The following is a 26,970-nucleotide window of genomic DNA, read 5'->3' on the forward strand; positions in this document are numbered from 1 at the left end:
TGTCGAATTAGCAAACGACAGGATGCAACTCAGCTTTCGATCAGAAATGAAGTGAAACGGAACCTCTTTGTATAATATTTTAAAGTTGAAATTTTTAACTGCTTTAGGTTTTAAAAGTCTGTGAAAAAGCACAGTGTACTCTCCCGCACGTCCATGCGCAGCTCATGACTCACAACTCAAACCTCACGTCCATGGCAACAAGAAACAATTGAATTTGCAAGTTTGTACCTCAGACTGCTTCGTTTAAAGCACATTCGTTTAAAGTCCAATGCCTCCCAAAAAGAATGAAAAAGGGACCGGAGACAAATCGCCTAAAAAGGAAAGTTCTGAGCAGAAAAACGACGAAGAATTGACGGAGAGTGACAAAAACTTTTATCGGGCTCAAATACGCGAATTGGAGGAGCGACTGGAAAGGTGAGCGTCTCTTCCAAGCTACCACGAACATGTTTTACATAGCTGTTTTGTTGTTACATAAGAGTTTTTAAAGTCAGACAAATAAATACTTATAGAATTAGAATTAATCTGATAAAAAACCCTCATCAACCCCCTCCCCAAAAAAACGCATTTACTACATTCATGTAGTAAATTCAAAACAATGTAGACTCACCTAATGATAATGCTAATTTGACAAGTTGACTGAAGTTTCAGTATCTTTGGATTGAAGTATAACCATAAGGTTATATTATCATCCGTAGGATTCACTTCATAGTATTGTGTTTAGGTCATTCGTGTAGCTCATGTCTATGCCCTTGAGGAAACTGAAATGAAATAGACTTTGGATTATTATCTGTTAATAATTAACCAGGCAACATACTTCAACAAATATGTCATACACTCCACAGGAAGCACTTGCCTCATACAAGTTATTAAGAACTGTGACCTTATCTTTTTTCTGGCAGATACCAGCAAAAATGTGATGAATTGGAGGTTCGAGAAAAGGACTTACACTCAAAGATCAGTAATGTGGAGAAAGAGAAGAAAGACATAGTTCTCTACCTGAAACGCACACTGGCTCAAAAAGAAGATGAGCTGATTGATCTGGCTGAGACTTTATCAAGACACCAGCAAGCTCAAGAGAATGAGAGGGAGTCCTTTGAGTTACAACTGAGCCTGCTTAGACACGAACTTCAGGAAAATAAGGAAAAATTCACATCGGAGAACATGGCGCTTGGTACAAACTATTGAGCAGCTACATATTAACACAGAATACAAACATTCAAAATGTCACATTGATTTTTCAGGTCTTAGCTATACTGCTATGTCAGATCATATAAGTGCCTGGTATTAATAAACGCACCTTTCAACCAATCATTAATTAAAATGTGTTAACCTTTTTGTGTTCAGCTGGTAAACTGGCGTCTTTGGAAGAGTTTTCTATGCAGAGAGAGAAGATTATGGCTGAACGCAGGTCTTTAGAAGAGCAGCTTCAAAAGCAAAAAGAACATCATCAAACACAAATCTATAATCTGGAGAAAAAAGCTGTACTGGACAATGACAGGTGAGCATGTTCATACTCATTGTTCAGAGATCAAGGTCATGGGAGGTGCACTGTAGATGAATATGACTGGATTAAGACTGGATTCCATTCATCTTCTGTTTTCAGCGAATGATTCCAATGTAAGGCCTTACAAAGAGGCATTTGTTCAATACACAAGTGGATCTGTTGCTTGGTATATATGTATAGTACTGCATTCAAAAACACTAAGGTTCTTTCAAATCCTGGGCCTCACTTTGTTGTGGAGATTTTTCAGCTTCTCAGTGTTCAAACGCACACACACACACACACGACATAAATAATACAATTAATTGTGTTAAAACCAGATACAACTCTTGATTTTAATAATGCATTAGTCAATGTTGAAACTAAAATTAACTGAGATAATTTTTTAGTTTATACAAACTAATGTTTCCAAATGAATTTTTATTGTAGAGTTAAATATTTAAAACATTTCAGCTGCTCCTGTTAGGGGTTTGCTAAATGTGAAATTGACTTGAATGTCATTTGACATTTTTAAATATAAAGTTAGTAAAAAAAAAAGTGTTAAATTACTACATTTTAAATTGACTTTTTTGGCTAATGCAGGCTAAAGAAAGAAATGCTGCAACACGTTGCCGTTGCCGAAAAATGTGCCAAACTTAAAGTGGAGCACCAAGAGCTGATAGACAGTCACTCTGCAATATGCACAGAGCTTGATGCTCTCAGGTTGGACTTCTGAGTTAAATAATTTACTTTAAATACTACTTTCAGTGTGTTTTAATATTATTACCACTACTGCACTTACAGAAAGAAACATGCAACAGTTATAGAAGTGCTGAACCAAACAAAAGCTGAGGTTAAGAGACAGAGGAAAGAGTTTGAAGAGGAAAGGACATTGAGAAAACAGCTAAAAACAGTTCTTGAGGAAGCAGCCGTAGCTTTAAAGGAGGCCCTAAGGGTAAGAGTGAACATAAACAGATCAGTTATCATTTGGTGCTACAGCCAAGTAAATAAACAATAGTCTTACTCTGGTTTGGTTACAGGAGGTCCCTAAAGAGGATGATACGGAACTGAAGATTACTGTCAGACGAAATCAGATGATGCAGAAGCTGCTGGCAGTGCTGGACCGTGCTGCAGCTTTAGGAAACGGTCCAGCTCTTACCGAGTTCCTGCCAGAGGTGACTTGCAGTCATGATCTTAATAAACCCTCTGACATAAAAAGGTACAAATTCATTCATTTCGATTAAGCGATTTACATGAAGCATGCAGCTCTAATTTTGGAAATAAGATTTACTGACTTTCATGCTTGCTTTCAACTCCAGACCAGGTGAACTCCTGCAGAAATCTACCTCACATCTTTCTCACTTCAAGACTGGAGACCTTGGGTTGGTCCCTAGCAAAACAAATGCTACATCAAAAATAGAAAATCTGTCTAGGAGTGCTTATACATATGCACATAAGTAAGTACATAGGTTCACATCAACAGCATCATGTAATCATGAATATAACATGAAATATTGCTAGTGCAACAGATTAATTTTTACCAAGCAAATAACTCTTTGACCGTTTTTTTTTTTTTTTTTTGTCTTTTAGGAAACAATCAAGTGATAAATGAGTGACCTTTTCATATTGGCTACTTGGTCACATTTCTGGGAGTATTTTTAATAAGTATAAATCATTACAAATTGTATTGTGCTGTTTTCATCTCTTGTCACTAGATGGGAGTGTTGTATCATTATAAATAAAGAAGTGACATTGGCCTAAAATAGAAATGAAGTGTCTTTTTAAAAAAAAAAGATAAAAGAAAAGTGTATCGTTTCAAATCTTGGTTCATTGAGTGTTGTCTATAGGTACTGAACATTAAAAGCAAAAATGTTTCAGTTTAGACTAGAAGAATTTTTATGAAGCAAGCAGATGAGATTGTACTTTTATACTAGCCACTAATGTAGATTTGGAAAATATTTCAAAGATTTGCTAGTTAGTACGGTCCCATCACCCCCTGCTGGTAAATGTCGTAAATACACCAGAGCAGTTCTAAAAGCAGGGTGAGTCCTTTTTCGAAAGTCCGTGATGCTTTTTCATAAGATTGCACTTATTCTAGGCATCTTTCCAAGTGATAGTTAAATAAAAGTATTTAACAGCAGTATTTTAGCTATTTACTATGCAATAATAGCATACAGTTTAATACTAGACGTCTATAAAGAAGACTATGACATGATCTTTTACATCGAAATAAATGACGACAGAGCTGCTTGTGTAGAAAAATAAGTCATAAATATTTTTACAGACCCCATGGTCACGATCTAACGTTACTCGTTCATCCACGTCTCTAGCAGGTCAGAGTTTTTTTCCTGCGGTCAGACCAGCCTCCACTTTAAAAAACACGGTCATTCTAGCCGCCACGTTATTTTGTATTGCTTGCATATACTACACGTTACGGTAATAGCGTGTAAAACCGTAGATCAGAGGAAAAGCGATCTTTGGCTTTCATTTATTGAGCGAGTTTCTCAGTCAATAATGAATTAAAGAATGACGGAAAAATAAATACATTTTAAAAATATAATACAAATGTTTGAACAGTCTGATAACATGAAAATGACTTCAACTGTTGAGGAAAATTAAATGTAGAATTTCCAAATAATATAAAACAACTGTCTGATGAAAAATAATACTAAAGCATTTCATAAACTTGCCATTTTATCCGTAAATTCATGTCAGAACTGTCTGATGTCCTATTACAAAATAAAAGCCCTCCAAAATCCTATATATGATCAATTTTCTCTGTGATTTTTGGATAGCTCTAAAAAGCAAAGTCCCTGATTGCACTGACTGATTTCAATTCAGATTGACAATTCATTACCCCAGGATGTCACTCAACTAGTTTCAGGACTATCTGATGTAGCATTACAAAATAAAAGCCCTCCAAAATATGTGGTTTTGGATAGCTCTAAAAAGGAAAGTCCCTGATTGCACAGACTAATTTCAATGCAGATTGACAGTACACTACTCCAGGATGTCATGCAGCCAGTTTTAGGATTATCTGATGTAGCATTACAAAATAAAAGCCCTCCAAAATCTTATATTCTACCTTCTCAACTTCTGATTTTGGATAGCTCTAAAAAGGAAACTCCCTGATTGCACAGACTAATTTCAATTCAGATAGACAGTTCACTACCCCAGGATGTCATGCAGCCAGTTTTAGGATTATTTGATGTAGCATTACAAAATAAAAGCCCTCCAAAATCTTATATTCTACCTTCTCAACTTCTGATTTTGGATAGCTCTAAAATGGAAACTTTTGTTATTTTGTGTTTTAGTTATTAGTTTTGTGCCGTGTTGGCCTTTTGTCTTGGTTTGTTTATTTGTTTTATTAAAACACCTTTCTCCCTGCATTTGGACCTCCTCGCTCTAACGTGACAGAATGCAGCCAGCAAAGATGGGTCCAGCGGGGAGGAATTTTTTTCTCAAGGAGGCGGCGTCCCCCCGTTCTGTTCCCGAGACGACGGGGATGTCCTTCGAGGCGGCGTCAGCCGCTCGTTTTGAGTGCATCTACGCCTGCCTGGCGGCGATGGATGCCCGTAGCGCAGAGGCTGCGCGGATGCGCCCCTGCTTTGCGGCGGGGATAGAGACGCTGTTTCGCGGGAAGGTGGCGGCGTCCACTTTCTCGATCCCCGAAGCGGCGGCGATCGCTATTCCTGCTCCTAATGCGGCGGCGTCCGCTGTTAATGTTCCCAAGACGGCGCCGGTGACCGCGCTCTCTGTTCCGGACACAGCGGTGACCGCGCTCTCTGTTCCGGACGCGGCGGTGACCGCGCTCTCTGTTCCGGACGCGGCGGTGACCGCTCTCTCTGTTCCGGACGCGGCGGTGACCGCGCTCTCTGTTCCGGACGCGGCGGTGACCGCTCTCTCTGTTCCTGACGCGGCGGTGACCGCTCTCTCTGTTCCGGACGCGGCGGCGACCGCTCTCTCTGTTCCTGACGCGGCGGCGACCGCGCTCTCTGTTCCGGACGCGGCGGCGACCGCGCTCTCTGTTCCGGACGCGGCGGTGACCGCTCTCTCTGTTCCTGACGCGGCAGTGACCGCGCTCTCTGTTCCGGACGCGGCGGTGACCGCTCTCTCTGTTCCGGACGCGGCGGTGACCGCTCTCGCTGTTCCTGACGCGGCGGTGACCGCTCTCTCTGTTCCTGACGCGGCGGTGACCGCTCTCTCTGTTCCGGACGCGGCGGCGACCGCTCTCTCTGTTCCTGACGCGGCGGCGACCGCGCTCTCTGTTCCGGACGCGGCGGCGACCACGCTCTCTGTTCCGGACGCGGCGGTGACCGCGCTCTCTGTTCCGGACGCGGCGGTGACCGCTCTCTCTGTTCCGGACGCGACGGTGACCGCTCTCGCTGTTCCTGACGCGGCGGTGACCGCTCTCGCTGTTCCTGATGCGGCGGTGACCGCTCTCGCTGTTCCTGATGCGGCAGGGAGCGTTCTCTCTGTTCCAGACGCGGCCGTGACCGCTATCTCTGCGCCTGACGCGGAGGCGACTGCGCTCTCTTTTCTGGACGCGGAGGCAACCGCGCTCTCTGTTCCTGACGCGGCGGTGACTGCGCTGCACGGGCCTGGCCCGCCGTCCCTCCCCTTGATTTGCCTTCCCCCGTTCCTCCACCCTCCAGACTTGTGGAACGTCTGGGAGCCGTTCCGTGGGGAGGGGGTAGTGTCATGAGCTGGGCTGTGGGTTTTCCCTCAGCCACCTGAGGTCGCTGTTTGCACTGCACTCTGATTCATCACGTCTGTTTTGTCATTAACACTGATTCACACACAGCTGTTCACTATCTGAACTCTGTATAAGAACACTCACTTTTCATTCCGTTTTCAGGTCTGCATTGTCTTGTGTCTTTGATGTACTTTTGTGTTCCTGATATCCCTGGTTTTTGATCTTGTTCTTGGTTTTGTTATTTTGTGTTTTAGTTATTAGTTTTGTGCCGTGTTGGCCTTTTGTCTTGGTTTGTTTATTTGTTTTATTAAAACACCTTTCTCCCTGCATTTGGACCCAGACCCTTATTCCTAACGTGACACTCCCTGATTGCACTGACTAATTTCAATTCAGATTGACAATTCATTACCCCAGGATGTCACTCAACTAGTTTCAGGAGTATCTGATGTAGCATTACAAAATAAAAGCCCTCCAAAATCCTATAAATGACCAATTTTGTATGTGGTTTTGGATAGCTCTAAAAAGGAAAGTCCCTGATTGCACAGACAAATTTCAATGCAAATTGACAGTACACTACTCCAGGATGTCATGCAGCCAGTTTTAGGATTATCTGATGTAGCATTACAAAATAAAAGCCCTGCGAAATCCCATGTATGACCAATTTTCTCTGTGATTTTTGGATGGCTCTAAAAAGGAAACTCCCTGATTGCACAGACTAATTCCAATGCAGATTGGCAGTACACTACCCCAGGATGTCATGCAGCCAGTTTTAGGATGATCTGATGTAGCATTACAAAATAAAAGCCCTGCAAAATCCCATATATGACAAATTTTGTCTGTGATTTTTGGATAGCTCTAAAAAGGAAACTCCCTGATTGCACAGACTAATTTAAATTCAGATTGACAGTTCACTACCCCAGGATGTCATGCAGCCAGTTTTAGGGTTATCTGATGTATCATTACAAAATAAAAGCCCTGCAAAATCCCATATATGACCAATTTTGTCTGTGATTTTTGGATAGCTCTAAAAAGGAAACTCCCTGATTGCACAGACTACTTTCAATTCAGATAGACAGTTCACTACCCCAGGATATCATGCAGCCAGTTTTAGGATTATCTGATGTATCATTACAAAATAAAAGCCCTGCAAAATCCCATATATGACAAATTTTGTCTGTGATTTTTGGATAGCTCTAAAATGGAAACTCCCTGATTGCACAGACTATCTGATGTAGCATTGCAAAATAAAAGCCCTAGAAAATCCTATATATGACCAATTTTGTCTGATTTTTGGATGGCTCTAAAATGGAAACTCTCTGATTGCGCAGACTAATTTCAGTTCATTCAGTTCATTCAGTTCAATTCATTTCAGAGTGACAGTTCACTACCCCAGGATGTCACTCAAACAATTTCATGACTATCTCATGTAGTATTACAATATAAAAGCCCTCCAAAACTCATATTCTACCTTATCTGCCTGTGATTTTGAATAGTTTTAAAAGGGTACTTCCCGTTTCCACTTGCCATTTTACATCAGATAATATACCTCTTGAAAGGTTCATTCACACAATTATTTTGTGATTCAATATCAGACAGTCCTGACATTGTGTGAGTGACATTTTCCGGTTTTATTATTAATCTGGACTGTCAAAATGAATTGAAATTGGACTGTTCAGACGGAGTTTCCTTTTTAGAGCTATCTGAAATCAAAAACAAAATTGGTCATAAATAGGATTTTGGAGGGCTTTGATTTTCAAATGCTATCAGATACTTCTGAAACTGGCTTGGTGACACCCTGGTGTAGTTTCCTTCTTTTTTTTAGAGCTATCCAAAATCACAGACAAAATTGGTCATATATAGTATTTTGGAGGGCATTTATTTTGTAATGCTACATCAGATAGTCCTGAAACTGGTTGGGTGACATCCTGGGGTAGTTTACTGTCAATCTGAAATGAAATTAGTCTGTGCAATCAGGGAGTTTCCTTTTTAGATCTATCCAAAATCAAAAACAAAATGGGTCATATATAGTATTTCTGAGGGCTTTTATTTTGTAATGCTACACCAGATACTCCTGAAATTTGCTGAGTGACATCCTGGGGTATTGAACTGTCACTCTGAACTGAAATTAGTCTGTGCAATCAGGGTGTTTCCATTTTAGAGCCATCCAAAAATCACACACAAAATTGATCATATATAGGATTTTGGAGGGCTTTTATCTTGTAATGCTACATCAGATAGTCCTGAAACTGGTTGAGTGACATCCTGGGGTAGTGAACTGTCACTCTGAATTGAAATTAGTCAGTGCAATCAGGGAGTTTCCATTTTAGAGCTATCCAAAATCAGAAGTTGAGAACGTAGAATATAAGATTTTGGAGGGCTTTTATTTTGTAATGCTACATCAGATAATCCTGAAATTTGCTGAGTGACATCCTGGAGTAGTGTACTGTGAGTCTGCATTGAAATTAGTCAGTGCAATCAGGGAGTTTCCATTTTAGAGCCATCCAAAAATCTCAGACAAAATTGGTCATATATGGGATTTTCGAGGGCTTTTATTTTGTAATGCTACATCAGATAATCCTAAAACTGGCTGCATGACATCCTGGGGTGGTGAACTGTCAATCTGAATTGAAATTAGTCTGTGCAATCAGGGAGTTTCCTTTTTAGAGCTATCCAAAATCAGAAGTTGAGAAGGTAGAATATAAGATTTTGGAGGGCTTTTATTTTGTAATGCTACATCAGATAATCCTGAAATTTGCTGAGTGACATCCTGGAGTAGTGTACTGTCAGTCTGCATTGAAATTAGTCAGTGCAATCAGGGAGTTTCCATTTTAGAGCCATCCAAAAATCTCAGACAAAATTGGTCATATATGGGATTTTCTTGGGCTTTTAATTTGTAATGCTTCATCAGATAATCCTAAAACTGGCTGCATGACATCCTGGGGTAGTGAACTGTGAATCTGAATTGAAATTAGTCTGTGCAATCAGGGACTTTCCTTTTTAGAGCTATCCAAAATCAGAAGTTGAGAAGGTAGAAGATTTGGGAGGGCTTTTATTTTGTAATGCTACATCAGATAATCCTAAAACTGGCTGCATGACATCCTGGAGCAGTCTACTGCCAATCTGCATTGAAATTAGTCTGTACTCGCTCAATAAATGAAAGCCAAAGATCGCTTTTCCTCTTATCTAGGGTTTTACACGCTATTACCGTAACGTGTAGTATATGCGCGCAATACAAAATAACGTGGCGGCTAGAATGACCGTGTTTTTTAAAGTGGAGGCTGGCCTGACCGCAGTAGTTGACTGCAGTTGATAGTAGATAGTAGATAGTTGTGTTTGACATTAAGTAACCTATAAGAGACAATTAGGTTAAAACCTTAGCCAAGCACTATAATGACATGCCATTCACAAAGCAGTCTGGAGCAAAATGATTTCTGCAGACATAAACATATTTAGGTAGATTTTGAAGTGCACCTTCAAAAATAAAGGTAATCCACTGCATCCTCAGTGGTTCAGGTGTTGGGAAAAAATTACTCATATGTTCAGTCAGAACACCAGGATTGCTTACAAGACATTGTTGACGTTGGCTGCATCCGCAAATTCGAACACAAGGTAGGAAAGCATCAAGACACATTCAAATTTAATGTTAGCTTCACTTCCTGCCTCCTGAGATACTTTCATCTGGTCAATATTATAATTAAATATTTGCTTAGTTATCATCAAAGCTGGTTCTATTTTGTTGTAGATCATTAAACCATTATGCTGCCTCAGAAGCATGTCTGAAATCAGTTTCATGAGGTGCCTTTGTGTGCAAATGCTGCCTGCAAAGTCATTGCTGGATAAGGCAGCAAGGCAACAAGTGAGATAGAGTGGACAGGGCCTAAACAATATGATGTCATATGTGTCATATTCTTTTATGCAAAAAATTATTGGGATGTTAAGTAAAGATCATGTTTCATTAAGATATTTAGTAAATTTCCTATCGTAAATATATCAAAAAATAATTTCTGATTAGTAATTAGCATTGCTAAGAATTTAAATTTTTGCACCCTCAAATTTCAGATGTATCTTGGCCTAATACATCAGCTTTCAGATGATGTATAATTCTCAATTTCAAAACATTGACCCATTATGACTGGTTTTGTGGTCCAGGGTCACATTGATTTGAGAATAAAAATCGCATGTCTAATGAGGTTTGGTTTAATGGGGGAAAAAAATAAAAAATAAGGAGTGGGTGGATGTTTATCATTGTAGGGTGGTTGTGTTCACACACTAACACATTTATGTCCAGACACTATGTAAAAGTGGGATTTTGCTTAATAGGTGCTCCTTAAGAGTTCTGAGGTCTATTATTATTAATGTTTGTGTTTTCATTGTATTTTTGTGTTTTTTAGTATTATATTTGAACTATCAATGCAAGCTTATTTTGAATACATGCTGATAAATTTAACCTGAAGAAATCCCTTTGTTGTTCTTAGAGTTGTTTCAACACACCAACGTAACATTTCAAACTCCGCCCTCTTACAACACTCACCAGGAAGAGACTGATGTGTTATTTTTCCTTTCTGTCTTACTGAGACTCTTCTTTTCTGTAAAAACAAGGATTAATCAGTGATCAGTGGAGAACGAAGGGAAACACTTTTGAAAGGGATTTTTGTGAAGTTTGTTTCTGAACTGACAGCAGATCTATGTGATTTTCGTGATTAATAATTTTAAACAATCGTTTAGAAAGTGAAAGTAAAGTTCATATTGCTGGAGCTCAAACTGAAAATGGCCTCACAATCGGAAGATGATTATATTTGTCCTATATGTCATGAAATCTTCAAGAATCCTGTTTTTCTGTCATGTAGTCACAGTGTCTGTAAAGAGTGTCTTCAACAGTTCTGGAGAACCAAGGAAACTCAGGAGTGTCCTGTCTGCAGGAGAAGATCGTCAAAACCTGATCCTCCAGTCAATCTTGCGTTAAAAAATGTGTGTGAATCATTCTTGAAGGAGAGAAATGAAAGGTGTTCATCAGGATCTGAGGAGATCTGCAGTTTACACAGTGAGAAACTCAAACTGTTCTGTCTGGAGGACAAACAGACGGTGTGTTTAGTGTGCAGAGATTCACATCAACACGACAATCATAAATTCAGACCCATCAGTGAAGTGGTTATATCGTATAAGGTAAGACACATTACTTTTTAAATTTCATGTTGTTGAAGAAGGAATGTTATGCTGATGTTAGATAACATTTTTGCTTCTTTAAAAAAAAAAACGGTCCTTTACAAATTGTCATTTATAAATTGGTTTATGGTTGCTTTCGTTTTGTGGCAGGTTTTAATTTTTGAATCAATTTAGAATGAGATGTACACAAAAACGGCGAAAGCTTTTGCGCTGCATCCTATGGTCATATCAGTGTGTTTTCTTTTCCTCACTGTAATCTGGCGTTGTATTTTTATTTTGTTAAATTCTAGGAGGAGCTCAAAACAGCAGTGAAATCATTACAAGAGAAACTTAAACGCAATGAAAAAATGAAAGGAGAGTTTGAGAAAACAGCTCAACACATCAAGGTGAAGAAATTAGAATCAAGTCATTTTTATTACAGCTGTAGGATCACTATATACAATTATGATCTGATATATTTGATATGATGGATTCCAGTTGATTATTATTCTAGATCCGTTGGTATCCGAGTTTATCTTAGATATTAATAATATGATTGTGTCAATGTGTGTTGATTGAGATGATTGAAGTAAATTTGATTTAATTTCAGTCTCAAGCTGAGGAAACAGAGTGTCAGATTAAACAGCAATTTGTGAAGCTTCATCAGTTTCTCAGAGTTGAAGAAGAATCTACAATCACTGCACTGAGGAAGGAAGAGGAGCAGAAGATGCAAATGGTGAAGGATAAGTTGGCGGAGATGAACAAACACATCTCTGCTCTTTCACACACAATCAAAGACATGGAGGAGACGATGAAAGCCAATGACATCTCCTTTCTAAAGGTCTGATTTTTGATGATTGATTGATGATTGATTGATTGAGTTCTTGATGATAAATGGTGTGTTTGTTCTGCAGGAGTTTCCAATCTCAAAGAAAAGGTGAGTGATCTGCTGGTGTTTCTGGTCTCTCTGCTTCTGATCCAAAGCCACTGCAGTTCTGACTTCTGAATGTTCTTCTAGAGTCCAGATCTCACAGCCGGATCCACAAACACCCTCTGGAGCTTTGATTCATGTGCAACAATACTTGAGCAACCTGCCGTTCAGAGTCTGGAAGAAGATGGAGGACATTGTCCCAGACAGTGAGTCTGCAAAAGATCTGAACTTGCACACAAACAAACACACAGTCGTAAATTTAATTTAACGTTTGGGACTTATTTAGATATTCAACTGCAGCAAGCCCACTGATCTACCACTTAACATCATATTGAGCAAAACCCAACACATTAGTAGATCTACAATATTAGCCTAATATTATTAGGCTAATATTAGGCACAGGTATAGGCACACACAGGCTTAACACTGCTAGTTTTAGTGGGTGATTACTATCCAACAAGCTACAAGGGCTGCCCTCGATTTTTCTGGTCGACTAGTAGTCATTCATTTTAAGCGTTAGTCGACTATTAGTCACATGTTTGTTAATAAACCATATAAATCATAATAATGAGCCTTTAATTGTCTACATAGTCTAATAAGTGCTCAAGTGCACGCAGATATAACAATTATGAATGTGTCAGGGAAAAACAGCAAGGAGACTGCATTAACATTAAAAATTTGTTGATAAACTAGTGCTTTCTTTTTTTTGGCTTATGAGATAAAGTCGTTGACACTGATTGGTCATTTCTACAGTAGTGATGCGGCTGTATGCATGTTTTATACAGATTACATAATCTGAAAATATTTGTTTTCTATTTGAATTGGTTCATTTAAAAGTAGACATTTCACTTTCTATAGATATAGTTTTTATGTCTGTAAGGAAAGTATACACAGAGTTTCAAAGTTACACACTCAAGTTCATGGAGACGTTTTGTTATTATTCTGAGTGCACACAAATAAACATAGAGTCTTCACAGATTCGAAAGATGTATTACCTTTATCTGTATGACCAAAAATGATGAAGTGTTTTAAGAGCAAGCGACCACACTATTTTTTCTGTGACTAAGTAACTAATAAAAGTTTGGTCAACCAAGCCCCCTCTCGTCGACTAATGGTTAGTTGATTATTAGGGGGCAGCTCTACAAGCTACAATATTAAACAAGCTAAGCTAGGTAACCTTATAATTGCTCATGGAAATGACATCCGATATTATCACTTTTTGTCATGACTAATTTATTAATGATTCAGCATCATCTGTACTAAAGAGAAAGAATCACTTTATCTGATGTTCAAAGTGAAGAAAATAGCCTTGACAGCCTATTTACACATAAGTACTGCAGAACTGTATCCTCTCCTACCGGACTTGTGTGTGGTAAGGTAAAGGGGGAAAGCAGGCAGCACAGCAGACCAAAGCATGCTGCAAATACTTACAACACAAACAAATAAAGAAATGTGCTGTAAAAACAGAAACAGGCTGCAAAAAGTCACAAAAGTTTTTCTGCAACCACTATGCCCACGCAGATGCAAGTGACGTAACTGTGATGTCTACTCTAAATTGGTATAACATTTGTGGATTTATACTAAATGTATTTAGATGACTGTTTTTCATACAAATACCTAGAAACCAATAAAGATTTGAAATTTATTGATAATTATCAATATTGACTGATATGAAAAAAGTATTTAATTTTATTTGGTCATATCGCCCAGTTCTATTACAAATTTCTGTTTCCCTTTAAGTGTTTCTCAAGGAACACAAAAAAATGTAAAACTAAAAAAAAGTAAATATTTTAACAAAAGAGTGGCTTAAAACATATAAGTTTGTAAAAAATAAACCAAAAGTTTGTGAGTTTTAGCAGCAGTGATGCTGTCTGATTAATCTGGATAAAGAATTGGTATTTATAATACTGTAACTGTATTATATTAGTATAGTAATTTACTACAGTATGTTGAGGTAAGATAAGTGAATGTGTGATCTGTTTTTTTGTTTTCATACAGTGTCAGAAAGACGACTAGTACTGCTGGGTAAAACTGGTGCTGGCGGAAGTGCAGCTGGAAACACAATACTGGGACAGAAAGTCTTCAGATCTCGTGCAAGTCCATGTACAGTAACCAAAGAATGTGCAGCTGCTCATGCCACTGTTTCAGACAGGAAGCTGTGTGTAGTTGATACTTCTCCATTCTTTCACACACACATGAGCTCTGGGGAAGTAATGAAAGAAATAGCCAGATGTGTTTATTTATCCAGTCCTGGGCCGCATGCTTTTCTCATTGTGTTTGCAGCAAATAGAAGATTCACACAGCAGGAGCAGGAGATTTTTCAGATGTTTGAGAAGATTTTTGGTAAGGAGGTGTTCAAATACTCCATCATTCTTATCACTCATGGAGATTGGTTAGATGACGAGCCTATAGAAATGTTAATTGAGAACAACAGTATATTAAGGCAACTAGTTGATCAGTGTGGAGGCAGATATCATGTCTTCAACAACACAGATCAGAGTAACAGAGAGCAGGTGAATGATCTACTGCGGAAGATTGACACAATGGTAAAGCAGAATAGAGGAGGAGGACATTACAGTATTCAGATGTTTGAAGATGCTCAGAAAGGAAAGGAGAAAATAACAAAACCAAGAATGTTTTGATACTCCAGGATTCTTTGACACACAGATGGGTCAATGACAGAGATAATGAGAAGCGTTAATTTATCTAGTCTCGGACTGCACGCTTTTCTGTTGTGTGGTCCATCATTCTCCTCACTTATGGAGATCAGCTGGAAGAGCCCATAGAGACACTCATTAGAGTGGAGGCAGATTTCATGTCTTCCAATTTAGAGATCATACTCTAACTGCATATCTGTAGAAAATATGAGTAGTGCTTGTGCGGCTATAAACTCTTGCTACAGTGATGTACAGTATGGGACTGCAGGAAAGTCAATATCTAAATCAGTACAAAGTTCTGCTGCTGAGATATTTCCACCGTATTATTGCAGCTGATGCAACACAAGTGCACTGAACTATAATGGAGAATATTAAATATAAATGTAGATTATGTTCATTTTAAAATGTGATTTTGACATTTGTTATATAAATTGGTAACACTTTATTTTAAGATGTCCTTGTTGCACGTTACATGTACTTACTATTATAATAAGAGTTAACTATGCATAATTACATTCAAGACAAATCCTAATCCTAACCCTAACCATTAATTAATATTACTTTGTACATCAATGTATAATTACACTGTAACAAAGACACCTTAAAATAAGTGTAACCCATAAGTTTAATTGAACATTTGTACATTGCTGACTTTTTATTGTCATAATGGTTGATTTTATTGTAATATATTGACTCATCCATTTTCTTAGACAGTGAAGTGTTTAATAGCTGAAATGTGATGTTCATCATTTTAGAACACTTTTTTTTAGTTTTGAAGATCTTATGGCTGTACACTATGGATGTGCTGGTGAGGAAATTTCTACTCTGATTAATAAACATATAACAACACCGATGTTATCTATTACACTGCATATTTTACAAGAAAAGATATTTTGTTACGATGCTTAGGATCATAAACACAATACAACAACAGTAAAATCGTACAACGACTTGCTGATATTAAACATACAGCTTATTAACAAAATAAAAAAGACTGATGACATTTTATACCCAAACTGTTACAAATAAAAGAAAGCTCTTTGGATTTCCTCTTACTTTAAAACCTACAATATTAGAATATAATACTCTCTACAAATAAGAGGCCAGAGTACAGAAAGATTTATCTTCATGTCAATGGATTCCTTAATGAAACACTGTCCTGTTTTATTTGTCAGAAACTGAGCTGCTAATGGCCCTAGTTTCAATCCTATTCAGGCATTTGTGTCTTGTGTAAAACTTCCCACTGTTGTTTGGTGGCATTGGTCCTCCAGGACACAAACTGGAGTTTGCTGTAGTTGTTTCTTCAAATAATGAACATTGTCTTTTGGCCATGACAGGTTATTTGAAGCACTTGACTGTTGACCAACACAAACTGTCTAGGGTACTCCGGCCTGCGTGCCGCATCCAGCCCATCTGCTTTAATTTTGTAGCCAGTCATGTTCAAGATTAATGTATTTTTCATTACAATGTGCTCAAAAATAGTTTAAATATTAGTGTGACTTCAAAGGGGTCATTGGATGTGCACTTTTACATCTTGTTTGAAAATAAATGTGTGTTGACAATGTGTGTACACAACCACTCTATAATGCTAAAAATCCACCCAGTGCTTTTTTATCCCCATAAACCATTACCACTTTCTCAGATCAAGCTATTCAGAGATTCTTGGCAGAGTGATGTACAGTCGTGGCCAAAAGTTTTGAGAATGACACAAATATTAGTTTTCACAAAGTTTGCTGCTCAACTGCTTTTAGATCTTTGTTTCAGTTGTTTCTGTGATGTACTGAAATATAATTACAAGCACTTCATACGTTTCAAAGGCTTTTATCGACAATTACATGACATTTATGCAAAGAGTCAGTTGCAGTGTTAACCCTTCTTTTTCAGGACCTCTGCAATTCGACTGGGCATGCTCTCAATCAACTTCTGGGCCAAATCCTGACTGATAGCAACCCATTCTTTCATAATCACTTCTTGGAGTTTGTCAGAATTAGTGGGTTTTTGTTTGTCCACCCGCCTCTTGAGGATTGACCACAAGTTCTCAATGGGATTAAGATCTGGGGAGTTTCCAGGCCATGGACCCAAAATTTCAACGTTTTGGTCCCCGAGCCACTTAGTTATCACTTTTGCCTTATGGCACGGTGCTCCATCGTGCTGGAAAATGCATTGTTCTTCACCAAACAGTTGTTGGATTGTTGGAAGAAGTTGCTGTTGGAGGGTGTTTTGGTACCATTCTTTATTCATGGCTGTGTTTTTGGGCAAAATTGTGAGTGAGCCCACTCCCTTGGACGAGAAGCAACCCCACACATGAATGGTCTCAGGATGCTTTACTGTTGGCATGACACAGGACTGATGGTAGCGCTCACCTTTTCTTCTCCAGACAAGCCTTTTTCCAGATGCCCCAAACAATCGCAAAGAGGCTTCATTGGAGAATATGACTTTGCCCCAGTCCTCAGCAGTCCATTCGCCATACTTTTTGCAGAAGATCGATCTGTCCCTGATTTTTTTGGAGAGAAGTGGCTTCTTTGCTGCCCTTCTTGACACCAGGCCATCTTCCAAAAGTCTTGGCCTCACTGTGCGTGCAGATGCGCTCACACCTGCCTGCTGCCATTCCTGAGCAAGCTCTGCACTGGTGGCACTCCGATCCCGCAGCTGAATCCTCTTTAGGAGACGATCCTGGCGCTTGCTGGACTTTCTTGGACGCCCCTGAAGCCTTCTTAACAAGAATTGAACCTCTTTCCTTGAAGTTCTTGATGATCCTATAAATTGTTGATTTAGGTGCAGTCTTAGTAGCCACAATATCCTTGCCTGTGAAGCCATTTTTATGCAACACAACAAATGATGGCTGCAATGATGGCTGCACGCGTTTCTTTGGAGGTCACCATGGAATCAATGGAAGAACAATGATTTCAAGCATCACCCTCCTTTTAACATGTCAAGTCTGCCATTCTAACCCAATCAGCCCGACATAATGATCTCCAGCCTTGTGCTCGACAACATTCTCACCTGAGTTAACAAGACGATTACTGAAATGATCTCAGCAGGTCCTTTATTGACAGCAATGAAATGCAGTGGAAAGTTTTTTTCAGGATTAAGTTAATTTTCATGGCAAAGAAGGACTATGGAATTCATCTGATCACTCTTCATAACATTCTGGAGTATATGCAAATTGCTATTATAAAAACTTAAGCAGCAACTTTTCCAATTTCCAATATTTATGTAATTCTCAAAACTTTTGGCCACGACTGTAGTTTTGCACAGGCCACTCCAACGATTGTTGACTGACAGGTGTTTTAGCACAGATCTGCTCTAAATGAGCTGAAAACTGTCCGCCATTGTTTCGACACCGGAGCTGGGGTAGACAAGAATGTCTCCTGAGCTATTGAGGTGTTTTGTTGTTGGATGTAATATTGAACATAGAAGTTGTAATTTTCTCCCAACATCAGATGCTGAAGACGCAGAGGATTACTTTTGTTTTTGAAAGGAAAGCACCCCCTGATTTGCCTAAATGCGTCTATGTTCGTGCGAATCATTTGCGATCCAGCTTCACCTACAAAAGAAGTGAGTATAAGCATTTTTATGAATCTTTGCAAATTGCCTTTCCTAATAATGTGCTAGTTAGCAAATTCCTCAACAAATGCGGCTAAAGTTAACAGTCTCACACTGCCTACACAGGAAACGAATAGCATGGCGTGACAAAATACTGTAGAGCTCATTATAATCAGTGACGCTGTTTACACTGGATGTGGCGCGACACGACAAATGCCCGACAGTAAACTGCTGCCTCGTTCTATTTATAACCTACTGACAAGTACAAATGATTTGCAACTTCATTAAGGTTGTCTTTTTAGAGGGTTTATAAAGGTGTTTGTTAATGACTAATAAGTTGAATGGAAGAGAGGGGCGGGCTGAGCAGTAGCTCATTATCATTTAAAGGGACATGCACCAAAACGTTTTTGACAAGGTAAAAAATGTTGTTTCATACTATGATTGAGAAAGTTTTACCAAAGTATGTTACAGACTTTTCATTAAGACCCTAAATAATCATATTAACTTGTTGACAATGCACATCTGATGACCTCATTAAGTTTGTATCATTTAAATGCAGATACTCCTGCCCCCTAATAGTCGAATAACAATTAGTCAACAAGAAGACCCAAATTTAATTAGTCGCTTAGTCACAGAAAAAAAAATTCCACAGGACGTGACGGACAAATTGTTAACGGCTTGTCTATGTGGTAATATAGTACATCGGGCAGGACATCCAAACGCTCACCTATCATTCATCAGCCTCAATAATGGCTTTTCATTTTAAAGATGGTATTTATAGCAACTTTACATTGCTGCTCAATCTGATGTTAACCTAGAAACATGTGCGCTATTGATTGTTGAGTGTAGAAGTTGAAATATGCATGACCCATGGAGGCGCTGCTCTTAAAATACTCGTCATTTTTGGTCATACAGATAAGAGTTATACATGTATGAACCTGTAAAGACTCTACATTTGTTTGTATGCACTCAAAATAACAACAAAACATTGCGCTTTTGTAGAATAAAGCAAACACGATGTGCTTTCTGCCGTCTTTGTCTCTGTGAACGTGAGTTTTAAACCTCGAAACTCTGTGTATACTTGCCTTACAGACATGAAAAATATCTAAAGAGAGTGAAATGTCTAGTTTCAGGGGAACCAATTCAAATGGAAAACAATTATTTGCAAATTATGTAATCCGTATGAAACACTACTGGGTCGGTGTTTCCGACTTCATCTCTTAAACCGAAAACAAAGAAAGCACTAGTTTATCAATAAATTATTAAAATGAATGCAGTCTCTTTACTGTTCTTTCCTGAAAATTATTATATTTGCCGGTGTGCTGTGGCAAGCTTTTTTTGCATGCGTTTGAGCGCTTATTAGTCTATGCAGGCAATTAAAGGCTCATTATTATGATTGATATGGTTTATTAATAAACATGCGACTAATAGTCGACTAAATACTTGAAAGAGGACAATCTAAAGAAAATATATTGGCATATCAGTGCAAGTGAAGTTTTGAAGTTAATTTATGGATTTGAGAAGATGTATTTGCATAAATAGAGACACTGGTGCATCGTCAATTTTGTTTTTAATCACATGATCGTAAAGATTTCTATTTTTGCAGCATACAGTTTTGGAATAAAATAAGGGTATGGACATAGACATGTCAACATGTTTTCGTAACTCTTTATTCAAAAGTGACACGGAAATGGCCAAAACACAAGAACTTCAGCACGGCAGACAGATATAAAGACTGTCTGTGGTATCAATGATTTAATTTATACAACACTGACATGTTTGTTTTTTGGTGTTTGCTAGATTTTGGAGGTAATGTTTGATCATAAAAAATATTCATATACGAATATCCAGGGGCGCCATAACTGCACCTCAACCCAACCCTACCGGGACCCGAGTCAGTTTGCTGTTCAGCGGTTCCAGAAACCACAGCGGCGCCCTTGAAAATATCTTTTTATAATATTTGTGTCTGCTCTGAAACCAGAATATGCATTACAGTGAGACCTCAAATTTACACATACAAACAGATATTTAACAACCCCCTGTGGCAAGATAAGATGGCTCCTGACAGTTTGATCAAAACAACAAAAATATTTCACAAGAATTTCATACAGAACTCTTTTTGGTCACAGCCACTGTAAAAATTAGCTTACCATGACTTCAAAGCCGCTGCTCATGACAGACCCAATATAGTGGAAGATTCAAGTGCTTTCATTTTGATCAACAACTCCATATTACAACTTGGGTTTGCATTGTTTCTTTCAGAAACATTAAGCTTTGTACACGGACCTCGACAAAGACATACACAAATCAGTAATTATGACACATTGTGTCAAACAATTACTTCTGCAGTCCGATAGGGCTTATGGAATTGCATATATTTACTTAATGATGGAATGTGATACAACACACTTTTTTAACACCATGCCTGTTATAATGATATAATTCTCATGCCTTTAAAGTTCAAAAATTTGTACAAATAAGGCATACTAGGAGAGAAAGGATTAAAAATACGTTTGGCTGAAGAAAAAATGTGAACTTTTTCCTTTTTTTAAGGTTTATACAAAAATATTCCCTTTCAAAGTATACAAGGCACTTAAGTTAAAAACATTTGACGGAAACAAAAATCTAACCACAGGAGTTAAATGCATGTGAATCCATGTACTGTCCCAAAACACCAAAAAATTAGAGATGGGAGGTAGACGTTTACATGTTACTTTTCAAGTCTGGATTCACCTCGACTCATATTCTGGCTATGAATAAAATCACGTGTGTTTTATATGTTTGTATGTGAGGCTTTTACAACAGACCTGCTGGTATACACAAGTACGCATGACTGAAAACCTGAATTGAATGATATGAGTGACAGTAAACCTCACTTACCCAGAACAGCCAAGCAGAAGATTCATTATTAAAAACACAATCTGTTCATTCTCTATTGCACTTTACAGAAAATATACATACACACATGTCCTTGTATAAATACACATGATCATGTATAACTATAGAATACAAAATAAGTACTTCATTACAAATAAATGTCTTAATTGTTCCTTATAGCTTGTCCACATGGATCGCGTGCGGAGAAAAACACAACTATGAATAAATTAAGACTTCTATTAGAGTTTAATAAGCACCTCTAACCACATATCCAGGCCTTGTTTTCAAACTGAAGAAACGCAGCTCTGAAAAAGAAAGCATCTGTCATCCCGAGCTGCTTGCATAGGAAGTCTTGTTTTCTCCAAAGCTGCTCTAGATTCTTCTTTCCTCGTGTTTAAAGGCTGCAGTCCACACTCGAGAGGAGATAGAGACTTTTTTTGGCCTCTGTAATGCTGCTGGTCAGGGTATTTAGGGTTTCCATTTTTGCTTTCTTTATAAAAAGCATACAGGGCCCACTTCAAGGTGGTAACGTGAGCCAGATTTTGTGCTGGGCAAGTTGTAGACCTCCACAATGGGCAGTAAGTTTGGGTCCTGTGTTTGGAAAATGAACTGGGTCTGATGCCATCGGCCATCTGTGATCTGAGAGTGCAGAAAAAATGGAAGTATTAGTTGTGATGAGGATGAAGTATCCTAATAATGAGTAAAATAGTGGTTTCATTGCCAAACATCACTATTGTATGAAAAGCCAGTTTCCGCCACTGAATAAAAAAAAAAAAAAGGTTACTGCGACTTTTTGAAAAACAATCAGAATTGTGAGATATAAACTCACAATTGCGACTTATGAAGTCAGAATTCTGAGATATAATTTCAATTCTTTTTTTCTCTGAATTGCTTGATATAAACTCCCATTTGTGAGAAATAAAGTTAGAATGGCGAGATAAAAACTCGCAATTCTGACTTTTTTCCTCAGAATTGTGAGATATAAACTCGCAACTGCGAGTTATAAAGTCAAAATTGCGAGATATAATCACAATTCAGATTTTTTTTCCCAGAATTGCGTGACATACAGTAAACACCCAATTGCGAGTAATAAAGTTAGAATTGCGAGATAAAAACCTGCAAATCTGGCTTTTTTTCTTGCAAATACAAGTTTGTATCTCACAATTCTGCCTTTTTTCCCTCACAATTCTGAGATATAAACTCGCAATTGCGAGTTACAAAGTCAGAATTGCAACATATAATAATTCTAACATTTTTCCTCAGAATTCTGTGATAAAAATTCAAAATTCAGACTTTTTTCTAATTGTGAGATATAAACTCGTAATTCTGACAAAAAAGTCTGAATTATGCGTTTATATTAGTGGTGGGCCGTTATCGGCGTTAACGTGCTGCGTTAACGTGAAACTCTTATCGCGCGATAAAAAAAATATCGCCGTTAATCTATTCTCAAATTTGGGTTGGGAGCTGGGTCTAAACTACGCAAGATATGATGACTTTCACCTTGATAGTTTAACGCGGATGTATACCAAAGACTATAGAATATGGTCGTGCGTTTAAGTCTCCTCCGCCAAAACACAGACGGGATCGCGTCGTCCTCCATTCATAAAAACCGAATCTACTATAGGGAAATGCCACGTAAATTCGGCGTTTTTTGGATTCATAAATCAAATGTTGGTCAGTCACTTAATTCAAATCGCGATATGGACTAGTGTATGTGAAAACTGAAATGTAAAAAGACCGTTTTAATATGAATCCGATATGTTCCGTTTGCCTAGCTGTATGTATGCATTGTGGAGACGAGCTTTTACTACACGCATACTGAAACATACGTGACGCTCCCGGTAATTTTTGGCATTTTCATCTCAAATGAACAGATAAACTCAATCTCCCAAACTGCTGTGAGTGTCACTTTTACCGTTTCATTTGAGAAAACTAGCATCATATCATACTGTATGACACAGAAACTTCACGGCAACCTGTCAAAATAAAAGTACGGTGTAACATGTAATGGGCTGGGTAGGTGTTGACGTTAAAAAAAACACAATCTAATAGGTAGAAAAAATAATTTCATTGTTAGTTAGTTAGTAAACACAAGTACATCTAATTGAACATAATTTATTTTCATCAACAAATTATCATAGAACAGCTTTATGAGCTTTATGATCCATTCTCAAAGACTTTAAGTCATTATTTGGGTAGCACACATATTCTGAATGCCTTCAGCAGAATTCAAATTAGCCATTTTAATCTAGATTAATCTAGATTAATTCCAAGATTTAATCTAGATTAATCTAGATTAAAAAAAATTAATCTATGCCCACCCCTAGTTTATATGTTAAAATTCTGCTTTATTTCTCAGAATTGTGAGTTTATTTATCAGATAATATATGTACAATATATATATAATATAAACTCCCACTTGCGAGAAATAAAGTTAAAATAGCGAGATAAAAACTCACAATTACAGTAAACTCCTAACTGCGAGAAATGAAGTTAAAATTGCGAGATAAAAACGTGCAATTCTGACTTTTTCTTGCAAATGCACGTTTGTATCTCGTAATTATGGCGTTTTTTTTCTCTTTTTCCCTCAGAATTGAGGGACATGAAAAAGAAAATGTTCTCAGAATTGCGAGCTTATGTCTCACAATTCTAACTTAACTTGCAATTGTGTGGTTAAAAATCTGAATTGAGAGATATAAACACGCAATTCTGCTTTATTTCTCAGAATTCTGAATTTATATCTCACAATTCTGAGGGAAAAAGTCAGAATTGTGAGATATATTCACAGTTCTGACATTTTTCTCAGAATTGTGTAATATAAACTCCCAATTGCAAGAAATAAAGTTATAATTTGTTGATAAAAACTTTTAATTCTGCCTTTTTTCTTGCAAGTTTGTATCTCACAGTAATAATACGTTCTCAGAATTGCGAGCTTATATCTCACAGTTGACTTAACTCACAATTGTGTGGTTAAAAATCTGAATTGTGAGATACAGGTATGTGCCAAAAAATTAGAATATCGAGGGACAGTCCATTTATTTCAATAATTTGTTTCAAAAAGTGAAACTTGTATGTTATATTAGTTCACTACACACAAAGTGAAATATTTCAAGACTTTATTTGTTTCAATTTTAATGATTATGGATTAAAGACAAAAAAAAAATCCAGTATTTCACAAAATTAGAATATTTCATGTGACCAATAAAAAAAGGATCTTAAACACATGTTGGCTTTCTGAAAAGTGTGTTAATGTACTGTATTATGTCCTCAGTACTTTGTTGGGCCTCCTTTTGCACTAATTACAGCATCAAGGCGGCGTGGAATGGAGGCGATCAGCCTTTGACACAGTTGAGGTGTTATGGTAGCCCAAGTTGCTTTGATATTGGCCTTCAGCTCGTCTGAATTTCGGGGTCTCTGTTCTCTCGTCTTCCTTTTGACAATACTCCATAGATTTTCAATGGGGTTTAAATCAGGCGAGTTTGACTGTCAATCAAGTACAGTTATTCCATGGCTATTAAACCAGGTACTGGTAGTTTTGGCTTTGTGGGCAGGTGCCAAATCCTGCTGGAAAATAAAATCATCATCTCCAAAAAGCTTGTCGGCAGCAGGAAGCATGAAGTGCTCTAAAATTACCTGGTAGACAGCTGCGTCCACTGACTGTGGAAACTTCACACTGGACTTTAAGCAGCTTGACTTTTGTGCCTTTCCTCCAGACTCTGGGACCTTGATTTCCAAATGAAATGCAAAATTTGCTTTCATCTGAAAAAAGGACTTGGGACCACTGGGCAACAGACCAGTACTTTTTCTCATTAGCCCAGCACAGACGCTTCTGACATTGTTTTCTGTTCAGGAGTGGCTTGATGCATAATCAAGCTTTTTGGAGATGATGATTTTATTTTCCAGCAGGATTTGGCACCTGCCCACAAAGCCAAAACTACCAGAACCTGGTTTAATAGCCATGGAATAACAGTACTTGATTGGCTGGCAAACTCACCTGACTTAAACCCCATTGAAAATCTATGGGGTATTGTCAAAAGGAAGATGAGGGAACAGAGACCCAAAAATGCAGACGAGCTGAAGGCCAATATTCATGCCACGCTGCCTTGATGCTGTTATTAGTGCAAAAGGAGGCCCAACAAAGTACTGAGGACATAATACAGTACATTAACATAATTTTCAGAAGGCCAACATCTGTTTAAGATCCTTTTTTTATTGGTCACATGAAATATTCTAATTTTGTGAAATACTGGATTTGGTTTTTTTTTTTTTGCCTTTAGTCCATAATCATTAAAATTAAAGTTAAAATTGCAAGATAAAAATTGGCATTTATGATTTATTTTTTGGCAAATGCGAGTTTATATCTTGCAATTCTGCCTTTTTTCTCAGAAAAAAACTCGCAACTGCAAGTTAAAAACTCCAATCCTGACGGGAAAAAATAATATGTTCTTATAATTCTGACTTAACTTGCAATTATGTGTTATAAAGTCAGAATTGTGAGTTTCAGAATTATGACTGTATTTCTCAAAATTGAGTTTATGTCTCGCAATTCTGACTTTATTACTCGCAATTGCGAATTTATATCTCACAATTCTGACTTTTTAACTTGCAGTTGCAAGTTTATATCCCACAATTCTGAAAAAAGTCGAGATGTAAACTCACAGTTGCAAGGAAAAAGGTCAGAATTATAAGATAAAAAGTTGCAATAACCCTTTTTTATTTTTATAAACAATTATTTTTATATATAATTTTATTTCTAAATTACAAGTTACAATACTAATACTATTACAAAACTGTTCAAACCATCAAGCTTTTGACTTTAAAAAATGAAATACTGGTGAAAAGCTGTAAACTTGTTAGAAGTTTATGCAATGTTGGAAATTATGTTATTGTGTAAATAAAGTAAACAATACCGCACATTGCGTTCCTGTACATATTTAGCTAAATTTACAGTGTGCCAAGCCTCTCTAAAAAGTTGAAAACACCAGACAAGATGAAACATCAGACTATAGTTATTTAATTACATTTAATTACATTTTTCATGTGATAAAATTAATTATTAGCTTTTTATTAGCTCACAAAGCCCTGTTTGGGAGCCCTGTGTTACACAATAAATAAAAGTTATGTAAAAGTAAATACGACTTAATGCATACCCAGCACTCATCCTTTATCAGCTCAGGCTCGATGAATCCCCCATACTCGATTATCTGTCCGTTCCAGGCTTTAAAGTACACCGCACTAGAGGAAGGTGTTGTGGAGTCCCCTTCTGCCCAAACAGAGACGTTCAGGCAGTGAATGGTGATAATCTGCACAGCTTCAGAGCTCAGGAGGTGGATGAAGTTCATTTGGATCAGACTCACTCCAATCGCCAACTTCAGGAAAGAAATAACAACATAATTGATTAGAACAATGGAAGCACACAAAGGAGAAGAAATGTTAAACTACTTTTAATCATAGACATTTTAATTCAGTGCAGTCCTGCTTATAATGTTGTTTGTTGTCAGCTTTTCAGACCTTGGACACAGCGACTGGTTTAAGGCAGGTTTGACCTCCACTGGTGAAGTTGCAGGTCACTTCAATATTGTCAGAAGAGCAGCCCAGGTTAGGATCTATCCAATAAGTGCCTTTAATAAAATACAAAATA

General features: G+C 37.8%; 4 protein-coding genes across 4 annotated transcripts in view; 2 read left to right on the forward strand and 2 right to left on the reverse strand.

The window, feature by feature from the left end:
* sh2d3cb (SH2 domain containing 3Cb) overlaps positions 1 to 742 on the reverse strand; it is a 17,908-nt gene extending 17,166 nt beyond the window's left edge. Inside the window, exon 1 of the mRNA XM_073839536.1 lies at positions 608 to 742. The gene's annotated coding sequence lies outside the window, so the exon portion shown is untranslated. The remainder of the gene's footprint in view (positions 1 to 607) is intronic.
* cfap157 (cilia and flagella associated protein 157) lies at positions 216 to 3,232 on the forward strand. Its single transcript, XM_073839539.1, has 8 exons — positions 216 to 414; positions 900 to 1,171; positions 1,345 to 1,498; positions 2,084 to 2,203; positions 2,285 to 2,435; positions 2,521 to 2,699; positions 2,800 to 2,937; positions 3,071 to 3,232. Exons 1-8 carry the CDS (start codon positions 269 to 271, stop codon positions 3,090 to 3,092), a joined length of 1,182 nt encoding a protein of 393 aa, XP_073695640.1. The 5' UTR covers positions 216 to 268; the 3' UTR covers positions 3,093 to 3,232.
* Positions 3,233 to 10,719: 7,487 nt separating this feature from the next.
* irgf4 (immunity-related GTPase family, f4) lies at positions 10,720 to 15,764 on the forward strand. The gene is made up of 6 exons (XM_073841280.1): positions 10,720 to 11,339; positions 11,630 to 11,725; positions 11,929 to 12,159; positions 12,233 to 12,255; positions 12,337 to 12,455; positions 14,248 to 15,764. Exons 1-6 carry the CDS (start codon positions 10,944 to 10,946, stop codon positions 14,889 to 14,891), a joined length of 1,509 nt encoding a protein of 502 aa, XP_073697381.1. The 5' UTR covers positions 10,720 to 10,943; the 3' UTR covers positions 14,892 to 15,764.
* A 4,342-nt stretch (positions 15,765 to 20,106) lies between these two features.
* col27a1b (collagen, type XXVII, alpha 1b) overlaps positions 20,107 to 26,970 on the reverse strand; it is a 101,008-nt gene continuing 94,144 nt past the window's right edge. Inside the window, exons 59-61 of the mRNA XM_073841093.1 lie at positions 26,841 to 26,950; positions 26,480 to 26,698; positions 20,107 to 21,968 (exon numbers count right to left, since the gene is read on the reverse strand). Coding sequence (XP_073697194.1) covers positions 21,822 to 21,968; positions 26,480 to 26,698; positions 26,841 to 26,950 — 476 coding nt within the window. The 3' untranslated portion in view covers positions 20,107 to 21,821. The remainder of the gene's footprint in view (positions 21,969 to 26,479; positions 26,699 to 26,840; positions 26,951 to 26,970) is intronic.

Source organism: Garra rufa, chromosome 5 (assembly GCF_049309525.1).
Source record: "Garra rufa chromosome 5, GarRuf1.0, whole genome shotgun sequence".
In the NCBI taxonomy this organism is placed as follows: domain Eukaryota; kingdom Metazoa; phylum Chordata; class Actinopteri; order Cypriniformes; family Cyprinidae; genus Garra; species Garra rufa.